Source organism: Trachinotus anak, unplaced genomic scaffold (assembly GCF_046630095.1).
Source record: "Trachinotus anak isolate AG129_WGS33_773 ecotype Australia unplaced genomic scaffold, CSIRO_AGI_Tana_v1 ptg000010l, whole genome shotgun sequence".
In the NCBI taxonomy this organism is placed as follows: domain Eukaryota; kingdom Metazoa; phylum Chordata; class Actinopteri; order Carangiformes; family Carangidae; genus Trachinotus; species Trachinotus anak.
The window spans coordinates 14,190,413-14,211,498 of record NW_027273861.1 but is presented as its reverse complement, the minus strand read 5'-3'; the positions used below and the strand labels follow the sequence as shown (position 1 = coordinate 14,211,498).

Below are 21,086 nucleotides of genomic sequence, written 5' to 3'. Positions count from 1 at the left end.
CTGCTAACAAACTAACTGAAACCCGTGAAAACAAAATATTAAGATGAAGACTGAAAATGCGACATTAATTACTGAGCTATAGTTTAATGCTTTGGGGTTATTATTCCTGATGTTGATTGTGAGCAAATAAAAAGCTGACATTTTGCTATGGATAATCTTTAACTAGCAACTAAATCCTACACAGGCCTGCCATTCTACAAATGTGTGAATTCAGGGTACCCAGACACGGGAAGTGGATTCCTTGAATGGTATGTTACTTAAATATACAGTATATTAAAGACAAGTATTTTGGTAGAATTTAAGTAATCTAGTTGAAGCTTTCCTCCTACACCCTCTTCCCTCTGTGTCAGTGAGCATGATACACCGTCAGCTTAACCCCTGCCTGTGTCACTCTCCCTGGCAGAAACTCCTCAGATCAGAAATGAATTCTTCATGCTGATCCCGGAACAAGGCTGCGCTGCATTTGTCACAGCCACTTTCTTCCACTTTAACTCAAAGCTGTTTAGTATGGCTGGAGCTTTGCAGACTGCAGAGATGTGACAGGGGGCTGTTTGAAAGCTCAGGCTGAACGCTCTGTCTCTATCTGTGGAATAGGGAGCGAACGCTTGTTCAGTCTCTGTGTAAACTCTGCAGAAACACACTCCTCTTTTGTAGATTTAATTCAAAATAAGTCTTAGACAGCTGCTTTGTCTGTGTTTTCAGGAAACACACTAGAAAACACAAAAAATAAATAAATAAATAAATAAATGAAAATAAAAAATGAAGGTGTAAACCGGAACACATTGGTTTAGTTCACACTTTTCTATGAAGCAAACATGCTGATTTTTAAATTTGTATTTTTTTAAATTGAGGAGACAGTGTTGGGTCTTTGAGGCTTGTGGAGGTGCCCAGAGAGGCTTAGCTATGCATTGGCTGTTGTGTCTGGCATGTGTTCTGGCACTAAAAGTGTATTCTCAACAGGACTCTGGTGGATTAGTGTCCATTTGGACAACAGAGTGGTCCACAGCATGGGTTGACATTCAACTTCAGCAGGCCAGCGGCTCACACACCGATCATGAAGTTTAGTCTGGCTGTTAACTGTCATTGATGTGTAGTAAATGTTATGGCGTCTCTTTATTATATTTGGAATTTATTGAGGCACGAGGACTTGGAACTCAAACAGCGTTTTATTTTCTTTTGTCAGACTGTCTCCTATCTAAACATGAAAGCGTGAAATGAGCAGTGGTCACGCTACAGTGTGGTGGGTCAGTTGATCATGGGGTATAGCGCAGGGCTTTGGGGCTGGGGGGACAGCAGCACGTTTTGCATTTGATCCCGGTCGGGGTACATCCATGCTCACAGGGTGACTGCTGTGGTCCATCTGGTAGAGGCTTTAATCACAACTCCCCCCACTTAGACACACACACACACACACACACTAACATACACTACAGTAGCACACAGAGCATCCCACGCGAGGTTCTTTGGACTGCTGCTCACAGTCGGACCTTTTTATTTCCATTATTTATTTTAGTTATTTCTGTAGTCACGAATCTCAGAAACGAGCCCTGTTTTCTTCTTTCAAAGAATCTCCTATTCCGACCTCAGGTGGAAAAATGTGAGTTGCCAAAAAAGTGCCACCTGCCATCTGTAATAATGATGTTTAAAACCTCATCAGAAATCTCACACTATCAGATCTGCATAAATGGTAGCACCGTGGCTTTTGATAAAGAATAACCTTTTAGAAATGAGACGCATCCAGAGTCCTTCACAGGGCTGGCCTGCGGCAGTGTGGACCAAAACATGCCCACGCTGCACAAATCCAGCTCTCCAAATGTCACTTCATGCTTAACCGCCCTTTCTCATGCTTGAAGAAAAGCAAGTGGGCAATGCACAACAGGGAAAAACTCCACCGGGTTTTAGTGTAAATGCCTACATGCTTAGAGACATGTTTCAATTATTTTGTGTTGTTGAAACATTTAGCTGATTGAAGAGGGAAAAACACTGCAGAAATGATTTTCCACGAAGAAAATGCCAAGATATTGTGTGGGCTATAAAAGGCATCAGTCATGTTATGAGTAAATGTACGCTGCATCATCTTACATTCAATTAAGCCAAGACAAATACATAAACATACACTATATTTCTCTAGCAGGAGTAAGTCCTAGTCGAAATAAATTCGTGTCTTCCTGTAAATTAGCTCACTAGACTGTAGTCTAGTCACTAATGTTTTAGCTCAAGACCGACTCTATGGTAAAACTGAATGCTGCTCTTAGAATACATTTATTATTAATGGGAGTGAGGGGTTAGCAGATAATGATGATGCTGTTGTTGCATCTCTGGCTTGTGTAGAGGAAATCACTTAGTGCTGGCCTTCCCTTGGACAAAAATATCAGTAGTGTTTTAATCAATTCCCAATATCTTATCCTGATTTAGCTTCCCTTTCATGAACAGCTCTCCTGCTTAAGCTTATCAATTAAAAAGAAAAATCTATCGCACATTTAAAACTACTCTCTGAACACACAGTACACACAGACTAGACACCTCCCAGTGGAACCAGTGGCCTGCTACTGTAACTTCAATGGTCACTCTCCAGCGCTAATGCACAAGTCAGCCATACATCATTTATTCATGATGACAGCAGATACTTTGCCTCATCCCTGGCAATTAGTGAATCAATAAAAACGCATTGACTTTGAAACTATCAGTTCTGAGAGGAGAAAAAAATAGTGTTGTTCATCAACATGCCAGGATCCCAAACGCAGACAATCACTCAAGTATCGGCAGTGTTTTGACAGCTCAGCATCAACAGGCGCTGAGCTGTCAACAATAAGGCGCATTTCCTCACGTCACTGCTCTTAAAATGACTGCCAGGTATCGCCTGGTCAGGAATCATCACCCACAAAATGGGCGTGGTCTCTTCCATATAATATGTCAAATTTGGGTCGACAAAGGGCATAAGCTATAAATTAAATTTTTTGAAAAGAGGTGATTTAGTGTTCTTTCTGTCAGCAGATTTTGTTTGCATTATGAATTCGTGTCTATTGTGAAGGAGATGACTAAGCTGAAGCCATTTGAGTGAGATTATCGCAGACGCAGACAGGTCAGCAAAGGGCTTGCACTGGCTAATACCTCTTTTGTAAAGGTTTACACGGCTGACATATCTACATGTTGATGTCACTGTCAGTTTTATAATTAATTCAGTAAATCTGCATCATCCAGTGCATACACCTCAGAGTGCTCCTTAAAGCAGACGTTATGCTGACCTGAAATGACGTTAGGTTCAGTCAAAAACCTGTGATTTTCACCTCACTGTCAAATAGAGATATTTTTTTTCTTTTCCATAATTTTCCATGTTAATGTTTGTTTGCAAATAACAAAATATAAAGAAGTCACCAGAACACAATACCGCTTTCTCTCCAGTGCTGTCTGTTTCATTATTCTCTCTCTATTTATCCTTTTAAGCCGAGTGAAATAACTGCTACTGGATGTGAAAACATTGTCCAAGAGAGGCAACAAATTTGTCCCTGAAATTAAATGCTTTTTGTACCAAGCAAAAGAGCAACACTGGGATTTTTTTTTTTTTTTTTTTTGAATTAAAAAAGAAAAATGATCAGCAGGAAGTGAGATTATTTTGTTTATTGAACAGCACGAATGTAGCCACTGACTTGAGGTAAATCCCCAGCAGAATCCACAGGCCCAACACAAATATATATAATCCACAACTACATAAACTGATAATTATGTGTGCCTGCATGCTTTTGCATTATGGATTATGGACTATTTTGTAGAAACTTATATCATTGGAGACTTTAAGGAAACATTTGCATTTTGTTTATTTTTAACAGATTATAATTGAAATCCTCAGCCTGTTTTATTGCTGCGTTTACAAACATTATGTTAATCAGGAAACTTGAATATCTCATATTTAGTTATATTAATCCGAGTATTAAAAGACCCGTCAATCAATAAGTGTGGGCATAATAGCAGGTTCAGAGCTTCTGCTTTGGTGTTTTGGTGGTGGGGGCGACCCTTTTTGTTTACAGCTGGATTATGGGTTGTGCTCTTCGCCCACCTCTATAATAATTACTGTGTGTTTTTTTTGAAGCGATATAATCAGTGTGTTACTGCTGTTTTGTCATGAATGTCAAGGCAGACACATTCAGGAGTGTACAGAGTCTCCAGAACATCTGAGCCTTGCCTTGTGCCATTATATAGGGGAAATTACAGGTCATTACTTCCAGGTCAAAGTACCTGAACACAGAAAGGTGACCTTTGGCTGGGCGTGGGCACACGTGTTGATGCAGCTGGCTGTTCTGGGGATATTCTATTGTTTACGGATCACATCAACATCTCCAGCCTTTTTTATGTCTCGGCAACAGAGTCGATGGGTATGAAAAATAGGTAATGATCAAAAACATGGTAATGTGTGATGAAATACACACTAAAAGGCACCCTGCGGACAGATTAAATTGCCGGGTTGGGTGTGCACAAAAAAAAAAAAAAAAAAAGACAGTGACAGAGGAAAAAGAAAGAGCGCTCACTTAGCTTTACAGTGTGTGCGTGTGTGAGTGTGTGTGTCTCTGTGCATGAGCCTGCAGACACCTGCTCCATTCTGCAGTGATGGCTCCCAGCGGGACACAGGCTCAGCTGCTGATCACTAGGCCCTCCCTGCAGCACTGGTGGCCAGCATACACACACACGCAGCTCTTCCAACAAATCTGAACCCTTCAGGCCCCCCTCACAGTGTCTCTCAGCCTCTCTGTCCTCCCCATAACTGACACACCACATGTGCTCGTATCAAACATGACATGATGTACAAACGCACACAAAGCTGCACAGTGTGCGTTCATATGATGTTGCATGTAAATTCTATGACACGGTGCAGTCATAACCCGCTCCAGTTTGATATATGCTATAGGGATGATATGGTTGAATAGCATGTTTTTTTTTTCCTACTCCCCTATGGCTAAAAAACTTAACTGAACAGAGCACCGCATTAAACCTCTATATTACATGATACTGCAATTTCAGTGAAAAAGAAAAAGAAGAATCACATTAACACATTCGTATCCCTAAGATAGTTATTTTTTAGCTTTTTGGGAGATCATTTAATGGTTAATGTTAGTAACATATAATACACCAACCACATTTTTTTGGCCGTCCTGTATTAATTAGCCACCACTGTAGGACCATTGTGGCATGATTTTTATTGTCTGTGTTGTATTTTGCACATCTATCTATCTATCTATCTATCTATCTATCTATCTATCTATCTATCTATCTATCTATCTATCTATCTATCTATCTATCTATCTATCTATCTATCTGTTTCTGTTTCTTTCTCGACGAGTATCTTTTTCCTTTGTGTTGTTCAGTCTGCTGCACCTGTTTTGCCTCACTGACAACAAGGTTGTGGAGCATAAATGAACTAATTTCCTGGATATAGAGAACACTGCAATCAAGGAAAGCGGAAATGCAGCGAGCGGCAGATGGAAGAAGCTAATCATTGTTATGAAATAGAGATGACCTCTAACTATCTCCTAGCTGCTAATATACCGTAGCTACACACGTTTGCCAGCCACTGTGCCATGTACCCCATCTCACCTTCTTCCTTCTTTGCCTATTTGTTGTTGTGGTGATGATGAACCTCTCAGGCAGGTTCTGAAATGCAACCGTCTTTTTTAAATGTTGAAACAGAAAAGATTGGAGTTGTCAAACAAAGCCTAGTGTCACATAGAGAACGGCAGCTGCCTGCAGTGGGTAATCAGTGGAGCTTTCTACAAATTAACAACATTCAGCTCTGAAGCACGGCGCACTGCAGGTTTTTAGATGTCGGCTTTGAAAATTAGATCTCAGTGACTGAAATACGGAATAACAGCAATAAGAATGACTTACAGTTCAGTTTTTCCTTACGTGTTCTTTTAATTTTATCAGCTTTATCTAAGGTGACTCATCTTAATGCTGTAAAACTGACTGCTCATTTTGAGCACAGGAATATCAGTTTAAATTTCATTAATTGCATGCTGAATCTCTAATTCTAACTCCTAATGGGTTCAGAATTTAATTCTTTGAATGCCCTTTTAAACATACCGTCCTACAGCTTGAAACACAACTGAGAACATGTGCACACACAAACACACACACACACAAATACTCTAAACAAACTGAACACACAGTGTTGCCAGGGGAAGTAACGGTAAACTTTGATGCAGCCAAATAGTGTGTTGGAGGACGAAACCGTTAAGCTGTTAATTCCTTTATCAACGCACTCATTTAATGCAGTTGTGCATTTCATGGAAATGCACTGTAGCAGCTTATTTTTGAATGGTAATATTAGACAAAGGTTTCAGTGATTAATAGATAAAATATCTGTGAATCTTTTATGAAACAATTAATTTCCCCGATATACTCTACAGTGTTTCGCCACCGCTACAGTACAGAATTGTATTTCCTTTTGATTGTACCAACGTAAAAAATGTGATGCTGCTTTTCAGGCTTTACACACCAAAGCCACCATAATCTTCCAGCACATTTATCTAATGTATGCAAATGATCATGCTGTGCTTAATGAAGGCACCATTAATCACTATAACGATGGCTTTTTTAACCAGGGAAATCATGCGCGCACACTCACATACACACACACACACACACACACACACACACATAAGCACTCTTTCAAATGCATACACAAGCACATGCGCTCACTCGCTCACACACACACAGGAACACGCCTCATCACCAGCAACACATTGATGACAAATGTGCAAAATCACAAAAACAAACCATTACCAAACCATTTTACCAGAAATTCAACTGTGTATGATGCAGACCTCAGAGTGAATTCATTTGAATTCGTTTAGTCTGCACTTCATCTTTCTTACTTCATTTATACCCTGTGTTGTTAAATTTAACGTAATGTGCAACTAGTCATCTCATCATCATGTTCCACCCTGGAATTGGCTGGTTAAGTAATCACCTCAAATTCCATCTAATAAGATGCCGATAAGATGCATCAAAATATGTTAGCACGTCAATCATATTTATATAATAAATTCAGCTAATTAGTTCCACTGGTTTCAACAAATAATTTATGGTCCAGCAGCTTTATGCAAACAGCAGATAACACTGTTGTGAGTCAAAAAAGGGGCAGTGGGAAAAACAGTAATTTTGTGTGCTGTATAATAACAACAAAACACTGGCAGACGTCTTTGAACTCGTGTAAGAATTCAAAGGAAAAAACTGAAAAACATTTTTGAAGCCCAACTCCTCACGGACGCATTTCAACGCTTATCCTCGCCGTGCATTTGCATACAGTTGACGGAAACCCCTGGGTACAGTCAGCAGCATGACAGTGGGTTATGAAGGCTTCCGGGAGGCTCTGGGGTGTGGATCTGAGCCAGTTTAAAGGGGAGCCGAACCAATGAAGAGCCCACAGCGGATTAGACACCCACAGCTTCATGTCGCTTTAATGCGGCGAGTCAGGGATTTTCTTACAACGCTTTTGCCTAAACGCTCAGGGTTTTCTCATGCCCCTTTTTCTCTCTCATTCCCTTCCCCTTGAAGTAATCTTTTCTATGTAAATGGCAAAGTAGTGTTGATTCCAGTGCAAAATATCCCGTCTATCTACAGCCTTCCTGCTTCCTTTGCTAATGTGACTTGTCAGATGTTGATTGGAATTGAACTGGATTGATAGTTACGATCAAATGTCATTTGAAATCTATCATCTTACACAACTCTGCATCTCCTAAGGGTGTTGAAAAATAATCTATCCTTCTGAAGGTTTTTATATAAAGTTTCAACATATTAGAATTGTGGGTGTGCTGCTAATGTCTGTTTACTAATTTACTATGAAAGTTAATTGATTATCAAGAGGCAAATACACCGAAAGCAAATCTCACAGATGCAAACAGAATTCACAAAATACAACAAACATAAAATATATTACCCTCACTAACATACACTCACACATGCATGCAAGCAGACACATACACACACACACACACATACACACATACAAACACCTCAAATTCCCTTGATAACAGTCTGACTGGCAGAGGCTAAAGACGGAGTAGGCGTCCGTAATTGAACAAACATAACAATGTAAATATTTACTAATACTATCCATTGGGGATACAGGCAGAATCCAACAATTGATTTGCTCTCTTTCTGCTCTCTTCGTCACACACAGACACACACAACACACACAGATTCACACTTGTTCTAACTACTGCTCTCCTTTTTTTTTTCCTATTCTCTTTTCTTGGTATCACGTTTGTCTGTGTTCAGTAAAGAGATGGAGACATATTTGTCTGTCTATCCTCTTACCAGGGGTGACCTGTAGCCCATCTGGGCTGGCGATGACAGGAGATCCCTGGGAAATAGCGGCGAGTGCGTCTCGGGGACGGAGCCCACGCCACTGGCTGCTAGTCCCGAGAGCTGCCCGTACCTCGCCATCATCTTGAGACGCTGCTCACAGAACACACACACTCATACACAGACACAGGAGGAGAGGGGAGGAGAGAGAGAGAGAGAGAGAGAGAGAGAGAGAGAGAGAGAAAAGAGAGAGGGAAGGGGTGTGAGAGGAGGGAAGGAGGTAACAGCAGGTAGGAAGGACGGTAAGAATGGTAAAGGACAGAAGAGGGAGTGGAGGGGAAAACATGAAGAAAGAGGAGGTAGAGGGGGATTACAGAACACTTTGCTCTCACACAAATGCATGTGTGAACATACACACATACACATACACTCGCACTTACAGACATACTGTACGTGCACATGAAGGCACACTATACTATTTTAGCCCCAGGTGGGCAATTTCACAAGCAAGCCTATGTTTGATGGGTTTGATAGCTACCTTGGTTTCGTTACAGTAAGGGGATAGAAAGTCGAGACACTAGCTCTCGTTTATTATTACAAGCCAGGATGAGTGTGAGAAGCGTAGCAGTCCCTTTTGCTTCGTACCGACCATCGTGCCGGGGAAATATAATAAACAGCAGCTGTTATCAATCATCCCCTCTGCCTTCTGGCTATAAGCATACAGAAGTGTACAGACACGCACACGCACTTACATAGGAGAACACACATGACAGAATGGTTGGCAGCAGACATACACAGGTGAGGTGTGGAGAAAGAAGCAAATCCAAATCTCTTTACCTCATTGCTCAACAAAGCGGCGTTGAGTGTTCGGCTTATTTCGAACATGTTCAGAGTCGGTGCTTTTTTTTTTCGTTCTGTCCTTTTATTTTCAGATTCTCTTCAGTTCTTTGCTCCTCTTTTTTCTTGTCTATACGGTTGGGAGTCAGTCCCGGGAACACAAAAAAGAAAGAAAGAAAAAATGAAATCAATTGAAAAAAAGAGGGGGATAAAAAATCCTCTTTAATTTTCTGGTTTTGGAGTTACGATTTTTCAGTCCTCTATTTTTTCTCTCTCTCCCCTGTCTGTTGATGCACCTCTGCTGGCTGTGGCTGTAGTGGTGGCGTTTGTGCCCAGGGTCTCCGCACACGTCTAAGGAGTCAATAAGCTGTTTTTTTTTTTTTTTTTTTAAATCTCCCAAGAGTCAGCACATTAAAACAGGCAGTCAGGCAGTCGGTAGGTTGGTGGGTCGAGCTGGTGGGCTGGCTGGCTCCCTTATCTGTCCCCCACACACTGGCTCACACAATACGCTCCGATCCTCACACTGCTCGCTAGCAGATTAGCCTGTCCCAAAACATAGCACTTAGTTTAAACTCCCCTCCCTTTTGCTCTCTCTCTCTCTCTCTCTCTCTGTGTATCACTCCCTCTGGCTCTCTCCTTTGCTCTCCCTCCCTCTCTCACTCTATCTCTCTCTGCATCACTCTCTCTCTCTCTCTTCCCCCATTGCTCACGCATTGATGCAGCTACAGTTCACTGTGCTACCACAAGGTGGGAAGACTGTTCTAGCAACAGCGACACCATCGCCGCCACATCCCTTCCTCTCCGTGCCACTCCTATCTTTCAGATTTTCCTCTCTTCTCCTCTTTTCATGTGTGTCTATAACACACAAGTATAGATGATGAAGGCGTGTTTGCCTTTATAGTAGCTCTCTCTCCCTGACCGGATCAAATGTACAGCCTGGGATAAATGAATTTGCGAGGCGTGTGAGGACTAATATTGTTTGGTTCTGTTATCTAATTATGGCTTTTACAAAAACAGGATGTGGGTTTAAATGTGGAAAAGGGAAAGACTTTGGGAAGGAAAGCATTCAGCACTTCTTTGGAGGTGTTTTAGTGACCGGTGGGAGGAAAAGTAATGGAATGTAATAAAACCTGTACACTATCGAGAAACCTTAAGAGAGTGGAAATGAAGGGTACCTCTGAGTAATAACTACCAGAGGAAAACGTGAGGGTTGGGCTGATGTGAGCATCAAGGTCAGGTGGTTGTCCTTTTCCTCAGCAGGGTGTGGCACAGCGATGACGAAGCAGCCAGTCACAGGCACGGCAGGAGATCCCAACTATGGAACAAACAACCAAGCAAAAAAAAAAAAAAATAAGGGAGATGTGAGCCAAGAATATGATTCACTAGATTCTTGGAGTCGGTTGATAACACCTGAGACATTTCAGGGTAATGACTCATAGTGTACTGTATCTGCATCTTGTGAAACATAAAAAAGTCCAAATGTTTGTGAAATTTTTGGGCTCTGTTTTAGGAGAATAAAGGAAGACAAAATATTTTATGAAAGTAATGCTGTTAGAGTGATTGGAATTGTCATCATTTTCAGGAATACTAATCTTGGTGGTGTCTTACTTGCAGCTCCATCAGTGAGGCAAAGGATTTATTCCGAGTGCTTTGATTGTGCTTTTTGCTGTCTTGGACCAGAGTGGGGAGAGCGGCCAGTTAATAGCAGCCTATTGACACCGGGCCATCTGTTCAGGTGGACACTGTCCAGCACAGTGAAGAGAGGGAGGGAGAGAGCGAGGGACAGAGAGGAGAGTGGGTGATGACAAATCAATGAGAGAGAGGGGTAACGGTAAAGGTACAAAGCAGAGGAAGTGTTAGGAAACAATTTGTTTTAACAGATGTTTATGTCAGGCAGGGAGGGAAAAAATATGTAGAGACAGCAAGGATGTGGCACACAATATTGTTTACATGTTTTAAATTAGCACATTTTCTCGTTTCACATTTTCATCACTAACAAGATATGTGAAGGTATCATCAACAACATCACTGTGTTATGGCACTGTTGTACTGTCTTGGCTTCAATCCCATTTAATTTTTTCCCTTGGAAAAGGACTGCTAGCCACATCCCTGTTCTGTAAAGCCCACAATCTCTGGGGATGGCTGGTCCGGCAGAGCCCTGGGGGGAGCTGTCAGTTGAATCATCCAGAGTGAGGGCTGATTCCTCAGTCAGCTGCCTCTCAAGCCTTCCTCTCTGACCTAGCCTCACTCCCCTGAGCCCCCTGATTGCTGTCACCATAGTGATTCTCTGTGTACTGCCGGCTGGTCTCTGCATCGCTCCCCCTAAAGCCCACACCCCAACCCCCCAACCTGCCTCTCACAACGACCCGTTTCCAACTTGCTGCCACTTGCAGCATGACTTCCTTCTTCATTGATGATGGACGTTACGTGTGGAAGTCCTTAGCTGACCAGAGCAAAAAGAATTTCCCTGTACTTGCTGGAGTACAAATACAAAAACATAGATTGGCACACACGGGTCGCACATGCATCGGGCTTCAGGCTGGAAATATAAACAAGAAATTCTTTGTGTCAGTTTTTTTTTTCTGTCGGTGGTGGTACTGAGCTACAAGCACTGACTTATCTGATCATTTTATAGTTTAGAAGAAAGACTATCTCTCTCAAAGACTGAAAGGCAAGGCTTGAAAATATCTTTGCTGTGTCAAAGCTATTGTTGCCCCGAGGGGTTTCTGATATGTTCTGCACAGGATTGTGATGCTGTGGTGTGTCCTCCAGTCACTAGCAAGCCATGCTTAAAATAGCCACAATTTCTTAAAGTTACTGTAGATTCTGTATTTAACCATGACGGGCATGTCTACATGCGAAGCACATTCGTATGTGCAGAAATCACCAGAGGTCAAAAATGTTTTGATAAGCATGTAAAAATACACTCTCCTGAGAGATAATTAAAATTTGACAGGCCATAGTGTGGATTGTACTTCTCTTTCATGTTATTCTGTTTTCCACTGATGGATGTGTTCATTAAATCGCTGTGCTTTGCGAACATCATGACAAGAAACATACCGCATGCATGCAGAGTGTTACTTGGGCAGAGAGAAAAGGGGTTACTGTTGAAAGTGTTGCTATTTTCTTCATCCCTCTTCAAACATATTTTAAGGAGCAAGGATATGGAATATAGAACATGAAGCTTTGAAAGAAAAGGGAAACCATCAAGAAAAACACTTCAGGCAGCTCAACACTTTGCTATAACATCATCAGCTATTCTAGTTCCAACATGGGACACCCCGTGTTATCACATCACAGCCACATCACTATCACTATAATTGTGAGTAATTATTAGATTTAACTACCAAATGTGAGTATTATCTATTAGATGAAGTTACACGCAGGTATCTAAAGTGCTCCAAATCTGGCAGAGACAAGCCAGGATCTTGCGGTACATTCAACTACTCTTTGCAGTCTTTGTGTTTGATAAGAGCTGAGAAACAAGAGAAACATGTAGCGTATCTAATTCATTCCTCTCGTGCTTCATAATTCAATTTCAATCTCCCTCTTGAAATGAATGATTGTCCCACCATAGACCTCTTTAGTTGGCATAGTGTTAAAGGAATGACATAGCATGGAGGACAGCTATTCAATTTTCAATTTTAACAAAATATTACACAGCGGCTCTGTATTCTCTTCCTGTCATCTGAGAAATAATCAGTCCGACCTATCCACTCAGCAGCCTGTTGATGCTTGCCATCAAATACAGATCACACACGGGGAGAAAAACCATTGCCCTCTCCCTGGTCTCATTCATTTGGTCCTGTTACACACAGCTTATAACCTGAAAATTAGCAGCAGTCTGTATGCCTCTTGCTCCAGGAGTTGTGCGGCTGTTCATTTGATGTACTTAATCAGGTGCAGCCTTTGTAATGGGAAAGGAATAGGGCCAGGCTTGATTGGCCTTGATGACATCTATGCTCCAATTGTCTAGAAAACCTCCAGCTTTAATCGATCTGCAGTATAATTCAGAGTCTCTGGCTGCTGTCAGCACAGATTGGCTTTTTTCTCTGAAAATACCATTAAAAATGCAGGTATGGCTGCAATAAAACTGAGTTGTGTACAATTTACTTATTACAGTTTACAGGCAGTGTGTTGGTGAATCAGTCATTTCTAGTTTACTGGTGCCCGCAGAATGTAAATGTCAACGGTATACCATATTGCCTTGTATATGAAGTTTTCCCTTCATTGTAATAACTATATTACAAAAAATGAATTATTAATTCAATATACTTTTGGAATATTTTTAGAAAGGTTTATTCAGATGAACCTTATTCAGATACCTTGATCAGCATTTTTTATCTTAATTTCTCTGTATTTGCTAATTGGATCATATATAATGCCAAATAGTATTTGTTTGCTGCATTTAATAGGTTTTTTTTTTTTTTGCTCTAAGTACAGAAATCATTAGTATGAACGTCTGTTGCTAGCCTGCTGTTTTAGTGGATATAATTCTGAAACTGAAGACTGGCTTATTTTACCTGCTGCATATGCACTTCATGTGTAGACTGATGTTTTGTGTGCGTGCAGCGATGCGCTGATGGGGATGACAGCGCCTCTCCCTCTTCCGCCTGCTCCGTTGCCGGGGCAACACAAAGAGAGCGTCGGCTGCCCTGTGACAGGATGGAGAGGAAGATGGAGGAGAACACTGTGAGAGACGTCGAGACTGGTGTGTAAAAACGAGCCTTACCTGGCTTCCTCTTCGTTGCTATACGAGCAAAAGGAAGCGCATGATACCCTGTTACCTGACAAATAACATGTGCATGTCTCGTTCTCGCTGCGTGTCCGTATTAACGTAACGTGAAGCGTGCTAACCTCCTAGCTAGCAGGTACAAGGATGTAAACAACAGTCATGTCACCAGCTTGTTATGAGCTAGCTTTGCTGCTACACACCGTATAACTAAGTGTATGCGGGCGTTGAACCTCACGGAGGGACTCTGGATAGCTGCTGCCATTGCGACGTGAAACACTTGAGCTGTAGCGAGTGCAGGTGCAGTGGCTATGTCTACCTGCTAGCTAACCGTGTTACCTGGATTACACAGGATTGCTCCTCCAGTGAACTGCTGTGAAGCCAATTAGCTAGCTCTAGATTCATGCTTACCTGAAACGGTCTTTGTCCGTTGCCCTCCTACATTAAAGCCATAATCCGTGAACAGATGACAACAATGCAGTTAAGCACCACTGCAAAAAAAAAAACCCAAAACAAAACAAAAAGAAAAACATAACGGATTTGAACCCCAAATTAACGAGCATGGCTTTAAATACAAGGATTACGTTAATACTATCAAAAGTTTGTGATGTTTGTTGTGGCACAATATTTGTAATGTTTATCGTGTTTGTAAACAGTAAATCAACCTACATTTCAAATACTGATAGTTTTAGGATGAAACAAAACGTGCGTTTTCGGTTCAGTGTCGGCTGTAATCCACATTGTGCTAACTCTGCAGTAATTTTGTCTTTTTTATGCATACACACATAGCTGCCAGTGACAAGCTGCGCGTACTTGACAGTGAAGCATTTTTTTTTAGGTATATAGTAACTTGTTTTAGAAATAACAAACTATGGCACAAATACATAAAGATGCAAATATAATTTAAAGAAAAATCATAACAACACAGAATTATGGTATCATTTCACTGCACTAGTGATATGTTTACACTGTTTCTAAGGAGTGACATTTAGATAATTTGTATCCATGAAGTTAATTAACTTAAGTTAACATTTTTAACCATGACAGGAGGTCCTGCAAGGCAGCATCTGTTTTTACTTTAAGGTCAATTATCTACAACTGTTATTCTGTAGAGACTCATTGAGGCATTATCTGCAAGCTACTGGCTACATCCTTTTAAAATCAAGTTAGAAAAAACACATTTTCACACAACAACTATGAATGACGTGAGATTTATATTGCACTTGTTCTTCAGGCAGTGAAACTGGAGGAGAGGATGCCTTGGTCGGGAATGTGAACAAACTGACGGTGAGCCCACCAGGATACTCAGGAACTCTGCGAAAAGGACATCTGGTTTTTGATGCTTGCTTTGAGAGTGGTGAGTAGTTAAATGGAAAGACATAGTATCCGTGTCTTTGTTACCACTATTAAAAAAAAGTTATGGGTTAGCCATGACACCCAAGTTTTTTATGTTGCTCTTTTCATTTCGGAGATATCCATATTTTGCATGTTAGCACCCCCACAGTCCAAAGACATGCACATTAGGTTAACTGGTGATACTAAAGTGCCCATAGGTGTGAATGTGAGCATGACTGGTTTGTCTCTGAATGTTAGTGGTTGTTTGTCTCTATATGCCTGTGTCCTGACCTGGTGTACCCCACCCTCGCCCAGTCTCAGCTGGGATTGCCCCCCCCGCAACCCTATGAGGTTAAGTTGTATAGCTAATGGATGGATGTTTAGTGATATGCATGACACGTGACATATATTTGAACCAAATGCAAATAGATCAAATAAGGCTTATACCTTAACTGATCTTTTAGTCGAACACCAGTTTTATCTTTGTTTTTCATCTCATATTATAAAACCTCACAACTAGAATCCATCCCATCCTATTAATACCTGATCCAGAGAAATTCTGACACATTGTATAGTTTCATCAAAACTGGATTATTTTAATGCCACCTTTTCCAGCCTAAACGTTCCATCAAACACCTCCATGCTGTTCAAAATACTGCAGCTAAAATTCTCATTATAAGTAAATCAAATAAATTTGCCTGCAGTACATAAATTGGTTGCCTATTCAAACTAGATCTGACATTAGGGTCATTTTGAATTTTAAATCTTGCATGGATTAGCACCATCTTGTTTATCCAACCTTATCAGGCTATATGTTCCAGGTCACAATCTCTTTTTTATTAAATATGGCATATTTACATAGTCTGAGGAAAAAAAAAGAAATAGGCTGGAAGTAGAGCTTTGTATCTTTGACATTATCTCCAACTTTCACAAGCCGTCAGAACCACTAACTCCATAAAGTTTTTCTTTAAGACGTAAGCCCCAACCAATATTACTACCACCATCAGCATTGGTGGTACTACTACTACTTCTAATAATAATAATAGCTTTAATTGTGGGGATATCAACTTTAATAGAAGACATTCAGATCAAAGTGTTTTATATTAAAAGAAGAGAACAATTACAGGTGAACAGTTGAACAACAGATTTACTGAATCTGCAGCGGAATCTGCAGCAAGGCTTATTATACTATTAGACTATTCCAAGGTTCAGATAAAAAATCAGAGGACAGCTTCAGGATATATGAATTTATGTTTTTGCTAGTGCAACCTGTGAGTCTTTCAAGGACATATCTTGGCAAGAGTATTTTCAGAGACAACATAGAGACAACAGAGCAGCAGGTTTCTACCTCTATTCCAACTGTACTATGGTCTAATCAGATCTTATAAACAAATTGTTGTGCTTTTGAGATCATTATGCTATCATATGCTGTTCACATGTATACTTAAAGTACTGTATGTAGTGTATGTGCATATTTACATAAATGCATGTACTGGTATGCATGTGTCTGTCTCTGGGAATGAACAGGGTATAGTGATGGTGTTCTTTTACTCATTGTCTATATATGAATATATACATATATTATACATATATTACACACTCTGTGACACATTTGATATAGGCATTGAGTTTTTAGTTACGTTAGTTAAGATGCATTACATAAATAAAGTTACTTACATATTTATTAATTTTAATACTCATTCTCTAAATAAAAATAATAAACCAACCAATCTACTCTCCAAACTGCAATGCACACCTATGTCCTTTTGCAACAATTAGGCTAAGTGCATTCTGTATATTGAGGTGAAGGGAGAATGCTGCAGTTGGTAAATGAGCATTTTTTTTTTACATCATAATTCAGGGTTACTCTCCCAAAAATATACCAACATGATGTTCATTTGTCAAAGACTACATAGTTGATGCATTACAACTGTTAGCCCCACCAACTTCAAGTGCCCTACCATACAGCTATTTTTTCTGAAGCCAAATTTTAATGGGTTTTTGTCACTTGGGAATGCTTTGATAATATTTAAGGTAAATACATGATATAGGTTACTGCAAGTGTTGTAATGTGGACCTAACTTATATAAGGTTAGTTAAACTAAGATGCTAACAAAATACTAATATTCAGCTAAAGTACCTTTATGTCTGATTTAGGGCAGATTGTGTAGTTAAAATAAATTGTGGATCTATAGCAAGTTTTCAGTAAAATTAGATGAATTAAACTTATTAAACTTTCAAATCTGAGCTTGTGAAGGCCCTGAACTGTTGTACTGAAATTGCCATAATTTTGCTTGACTACAACTGTCAGTAAATTTTGTGTTGACAGAGTAAAAAAAATCATGCATTACTAGGCTATATCTTAAAACTTTTGCTTATCAGCATGAGCATGTAAACAGTGGACGAATCATATATTTGGACATTTCCTTGTGATGGGTGACAGGTCAGCTTACGTTTCTGATATCCAAATATGATTCCATAGCCTATTAACCATGTAATATTTTTTTTTGTCTATTGCCTAAGTAAGGCTGGCTGTATTGAGATATTTTAAGAGTAGTTTAATCTCACAACAGTGAAAAACAGTACCAAGGCTTAGGGCAAACACTGTTGTTACCTGGTTATTACCTGGTTGTCACCAATAAGGACAGGTCAGTGAAATGTTGATGCTGCTTCGCAGGGCTCTTTATTTTGTAGGTCAACTGTGGTGGCTGTGACAAGAAACAGAGGGGCAAGGGCTTGTACGTCTTGCAGAATTACAACTCAGATGTGGTTGTCGGACATCACAACATGCCTTTAGTTGAGAATTGATGCCATTGGCCAAATTTAAAACTAAAATATACAATTATAAAAAGGGCACAAATAGTCAAAGGCCAAAAGGGCAGGGGCTTCAGCACCACCTGAGGTCTATCTGTACACATACCTGCTCACTAGAGCCGCGTTGGTTGTTTGGTGGACTGCTAAGAAGAGGCTGACTAAGAAGACATAAATTAAGTATACTTGAAAGGTTGATCGACCTGCTACCTTGTCCATCTCTTTTGTTGGAGCTTGGCATATAAAAGGATTAAGTTAATATGCTCCAGAGTCCTTCGTTAATGGCTTTTGTTTGCCTTTTTGTGACAGCTGAATGATGCGACAATGAAAATAAAGCACTTTCTCACCACAGACAAGGTCAGTTAGTTAGACCCTCACAAACACACACTCAAGCACACAAGTAGGCAGAGTAAATCTGCGAATCAGCAGGTCTCTCTGGGACTGAATTTGTGTGTGGAGATTAGGTTCAGATGGCACTCAGATTTCATATTTCCACAGACAAGCCCATTTTGGTTTCTGCAGCTTGAACTTCACCCTGTTTACTTTCTGATGTCTTGTGATGTCTTGGTGTCACTGTCAGTGTTGTTCTCCCAAGTTTTGCAGAGTTAGAGGTCAGCCGATCACGTGTGAACAAGTGCGAACAAATTCATAGTTGACATGTATCCTATGCCTATTGCTAATTCATTCAGAAATATAAGGGGATGTAAATGAATACATAAAGAAATAGGAAACCTAATCGCCCAGTTTTGTACACTGTAGACAAGAGACATACAACGGTGAGAGCATAAATATAATACTGATGCGTAAAGATGTAAACATGTTACTTTAGAAGGATTGTGCTGATATCAGTATGGTGATGGCCCTTTTTTTGTATAAATTTACCTTTTTTCCCTGATGACATGGCCAGAGGAGCTCAGACATTGATTAATGGGTGCTGAGCTCCCACACCGAGATCAGCTAACATACCAGTGTCTCTGGCTCCGGATGCATCTCCTGAATGATTTATGGAATTGATATTAATCTCTTTCCAGTAACTGCATTACTAAAGTTAGAATGGGGGATAAATTGATGTTTGCCAGCTAATGTCAAATTAATGCCCTGTTGCTGTTTCATTTAAGCATCACTGATTTTGTCTGCCTTACTTAAGAGTGAGCCTTGATGTCAGTTTATACAGCAATAGTTCTTTCAAAGTATACACTACACATATTCTGGGTTAACTTCTACCAGCAGTTATTATCCTCTGATAGTTAATTAATTATTGGAAACCTGTTCTTTTAAGTGATACTCCACCAAAATTTTTTTTCTGTAGGAACACACACACACACACACACACACACACACACACACACACACACACACACACACACACACACACACACACACACACACACATACACACACACACACACACACACACACACACTCCAGACCACTTAAAAAGTGGTTGTAAAAGGTTTGTGATTTCCGACTTGTGATGATTACATATTTTACAGCTGATAAAAAAAGTATACAAAAGTGTGTACAAACAACTAAAAACGTTATACGTTATAGTATGTTTAATCAATGTCTCAAATAATATGATTAAATGCACTGCTTCTGTAAAACATACGGAATAACACTGCTCTCTTTAAAGGTAATTATACTGTAAATTGTTATGTTGTTGTTTGTATTTTGTTGTTTTACAACATGTTAAAATGAAATAAGATGCTGAAAATACATTGGGATCATAACAACCCCACTGGCTTTGTGTAAATTAGTGGTAGCTTCATAAAACAACATATGATGATTTATATGATATATGGGGATCTAATGAAAAAAAAATCAGTGGAATAAGTATTGAAGACATGAGATAAACAAGATTTTTTACATTTCAGTTCCCCTAAAAAACTTTAGTTGAGTTATTTTGTATTATTCAAACAAACAACATGTTTTAATCATTTTGAGGTAAATATTGTGAATGACTTGACATTGGTGAAACTGTTGAAATGTTGCCTTTGCACAGAAATACTCCAAAATGGTAGAATACATCTTTACTGAGTTAAGTTTTCAAGACAGTCATTTGATAAAAACTTTGAACCTCAAGTATGTTGTGCCAGAGACATTAGCTGCACTTAAATTGTAGAAGAAAACTGGGTCTGTTCACTGGATTTTAAACTACATAAGATTTCTTGGTTCACCTTACCAGGAGCCTGCCATATTGTGTTTATAGTAGATTTAGTGCCCATATACAGTTGATAACACAGTATGTATAAGCAAACTATCAGTAAAGCTTATAAAATGAGCTGTTGTTTCTCGTACATGCAGTCTGCTATCTGTGATAGCAATGACAACAAGGAAATTGGAGACGAGTGTGTAAGCTCCTGCCACATGTATTGCATGTTGCACAGGCATGTATATTTCTCAAAGCTATTAAAATGGCTTTTCATGACAGCCTATGTCTATTTTACTTCTCTTAAACTAGATTGAATATCCAAAACACAGTATTTCAAGCAGACGTTTTCATCTGAAATTTATGCAGACCTATAACTCAGTGAGGTTTTGTGCCTGGCTCTTTTTCCTTCCCTTGGTTGACAGCTGTCTGCATCCTATGTACATTTTCATAAAGCGCAGATTTTATTTTGTTGTGTTAGTATAGCAGAGAATAAAATCTAATTGGTTTATTAAAATAGACACTGGTTATGTAAGCTGTTTGCCAAAGGTATAAAACCTAATTTACATTTAGATGAGGCTTAATTCACTTTGTTGTCAGACCTGTGCTGTTCAAGTCAGTGATGGCCTACAGATTTACATACAGTAGGTGTCTCGGCCAACAGGTCCTCTGACACAGAGTCATTCTAAACCATTAAAAGCATTTTTCAACACGATGCTTGAAGATAAAACACAGTATGTCGATGACCTTGACTATGCTGTGTTTGGTTCTGTAGGACTTCAACATTATGACTGTTTTCTCAAGACTTCATTTGAAACCTTGCTGATTATTTTAGTTGACTATGTAAAGACCAGTATGCACATTTTTTACTTATTGAGATCATCGTTTTATGCTACTTAGGACAATGAAAAATTACAGTAGAGA

At 39.8% G+C, this 21,086-nt stretch overlaps 2 protein-coding genes across 5 annotated transcripts in view; one reads left to right on the top strand and one right to left on the bottom strand.

The window, feature by feature from the left end:
• The window catches only part of elavl4 (ELAV like neuron-specific RNA binding protein 4), an 83,255-nt gene extending 68,919 nt beyond the window's left edge, over positions 1–14,336 (bottom strand). For 3 of the 4 annotated variants that reach the window (XM_071487765.1, XM_071487768.1, XM_071487769.1), the window contains exons 1-4: positions 14,279–14,336; positions 13,659–13,790; positions 10,744–10,877; positions 9,136–10,450 (exon numbers count right to left, since the gene is read on the bottom strand). In XM_071487765.1, coding sequence (XP_071343866.1) covers positions 9,136–9,183 — 48 coding nt within the window. In that variant the 5' untranslated portion in view covers positions 9,184–10,450; positions 10,744–10,877; positions 13,659–13,790; positions 14,279–14,336. Of the gene's footprint in view, positions 1–8,310; positions 8,452–9,135; positions 10,451–10,743; positions 10,878–13,658; positions 13,791–14,278 lie in introns of all 4 variants that reach the window. The other variant, XM_071487764.1, reaches the window with a different exon arrangement.
• Positions 13,580–21,086, top strand: part of agbl4 (AGBL carboxypeptidase 4) — a 270,269-nt gene continuing 262,762 nt past the window's right edge. Inside the window, exons 1-2 of the mRNA XM_071487762.1 lie at positions 13,580–13,846; positions 15,102–15,224. Of these exons, the coding sequence (XP_071343863.1) occupies positions 13,801–13,846; positions 15,102–15,224 (169 nt within the window). The 5' untranslated portion in view covers positions 13,580–13,800. The remainder of the gene's footprint in view (positions 13,847–15,101; positions 15,225–21,086) is intronic.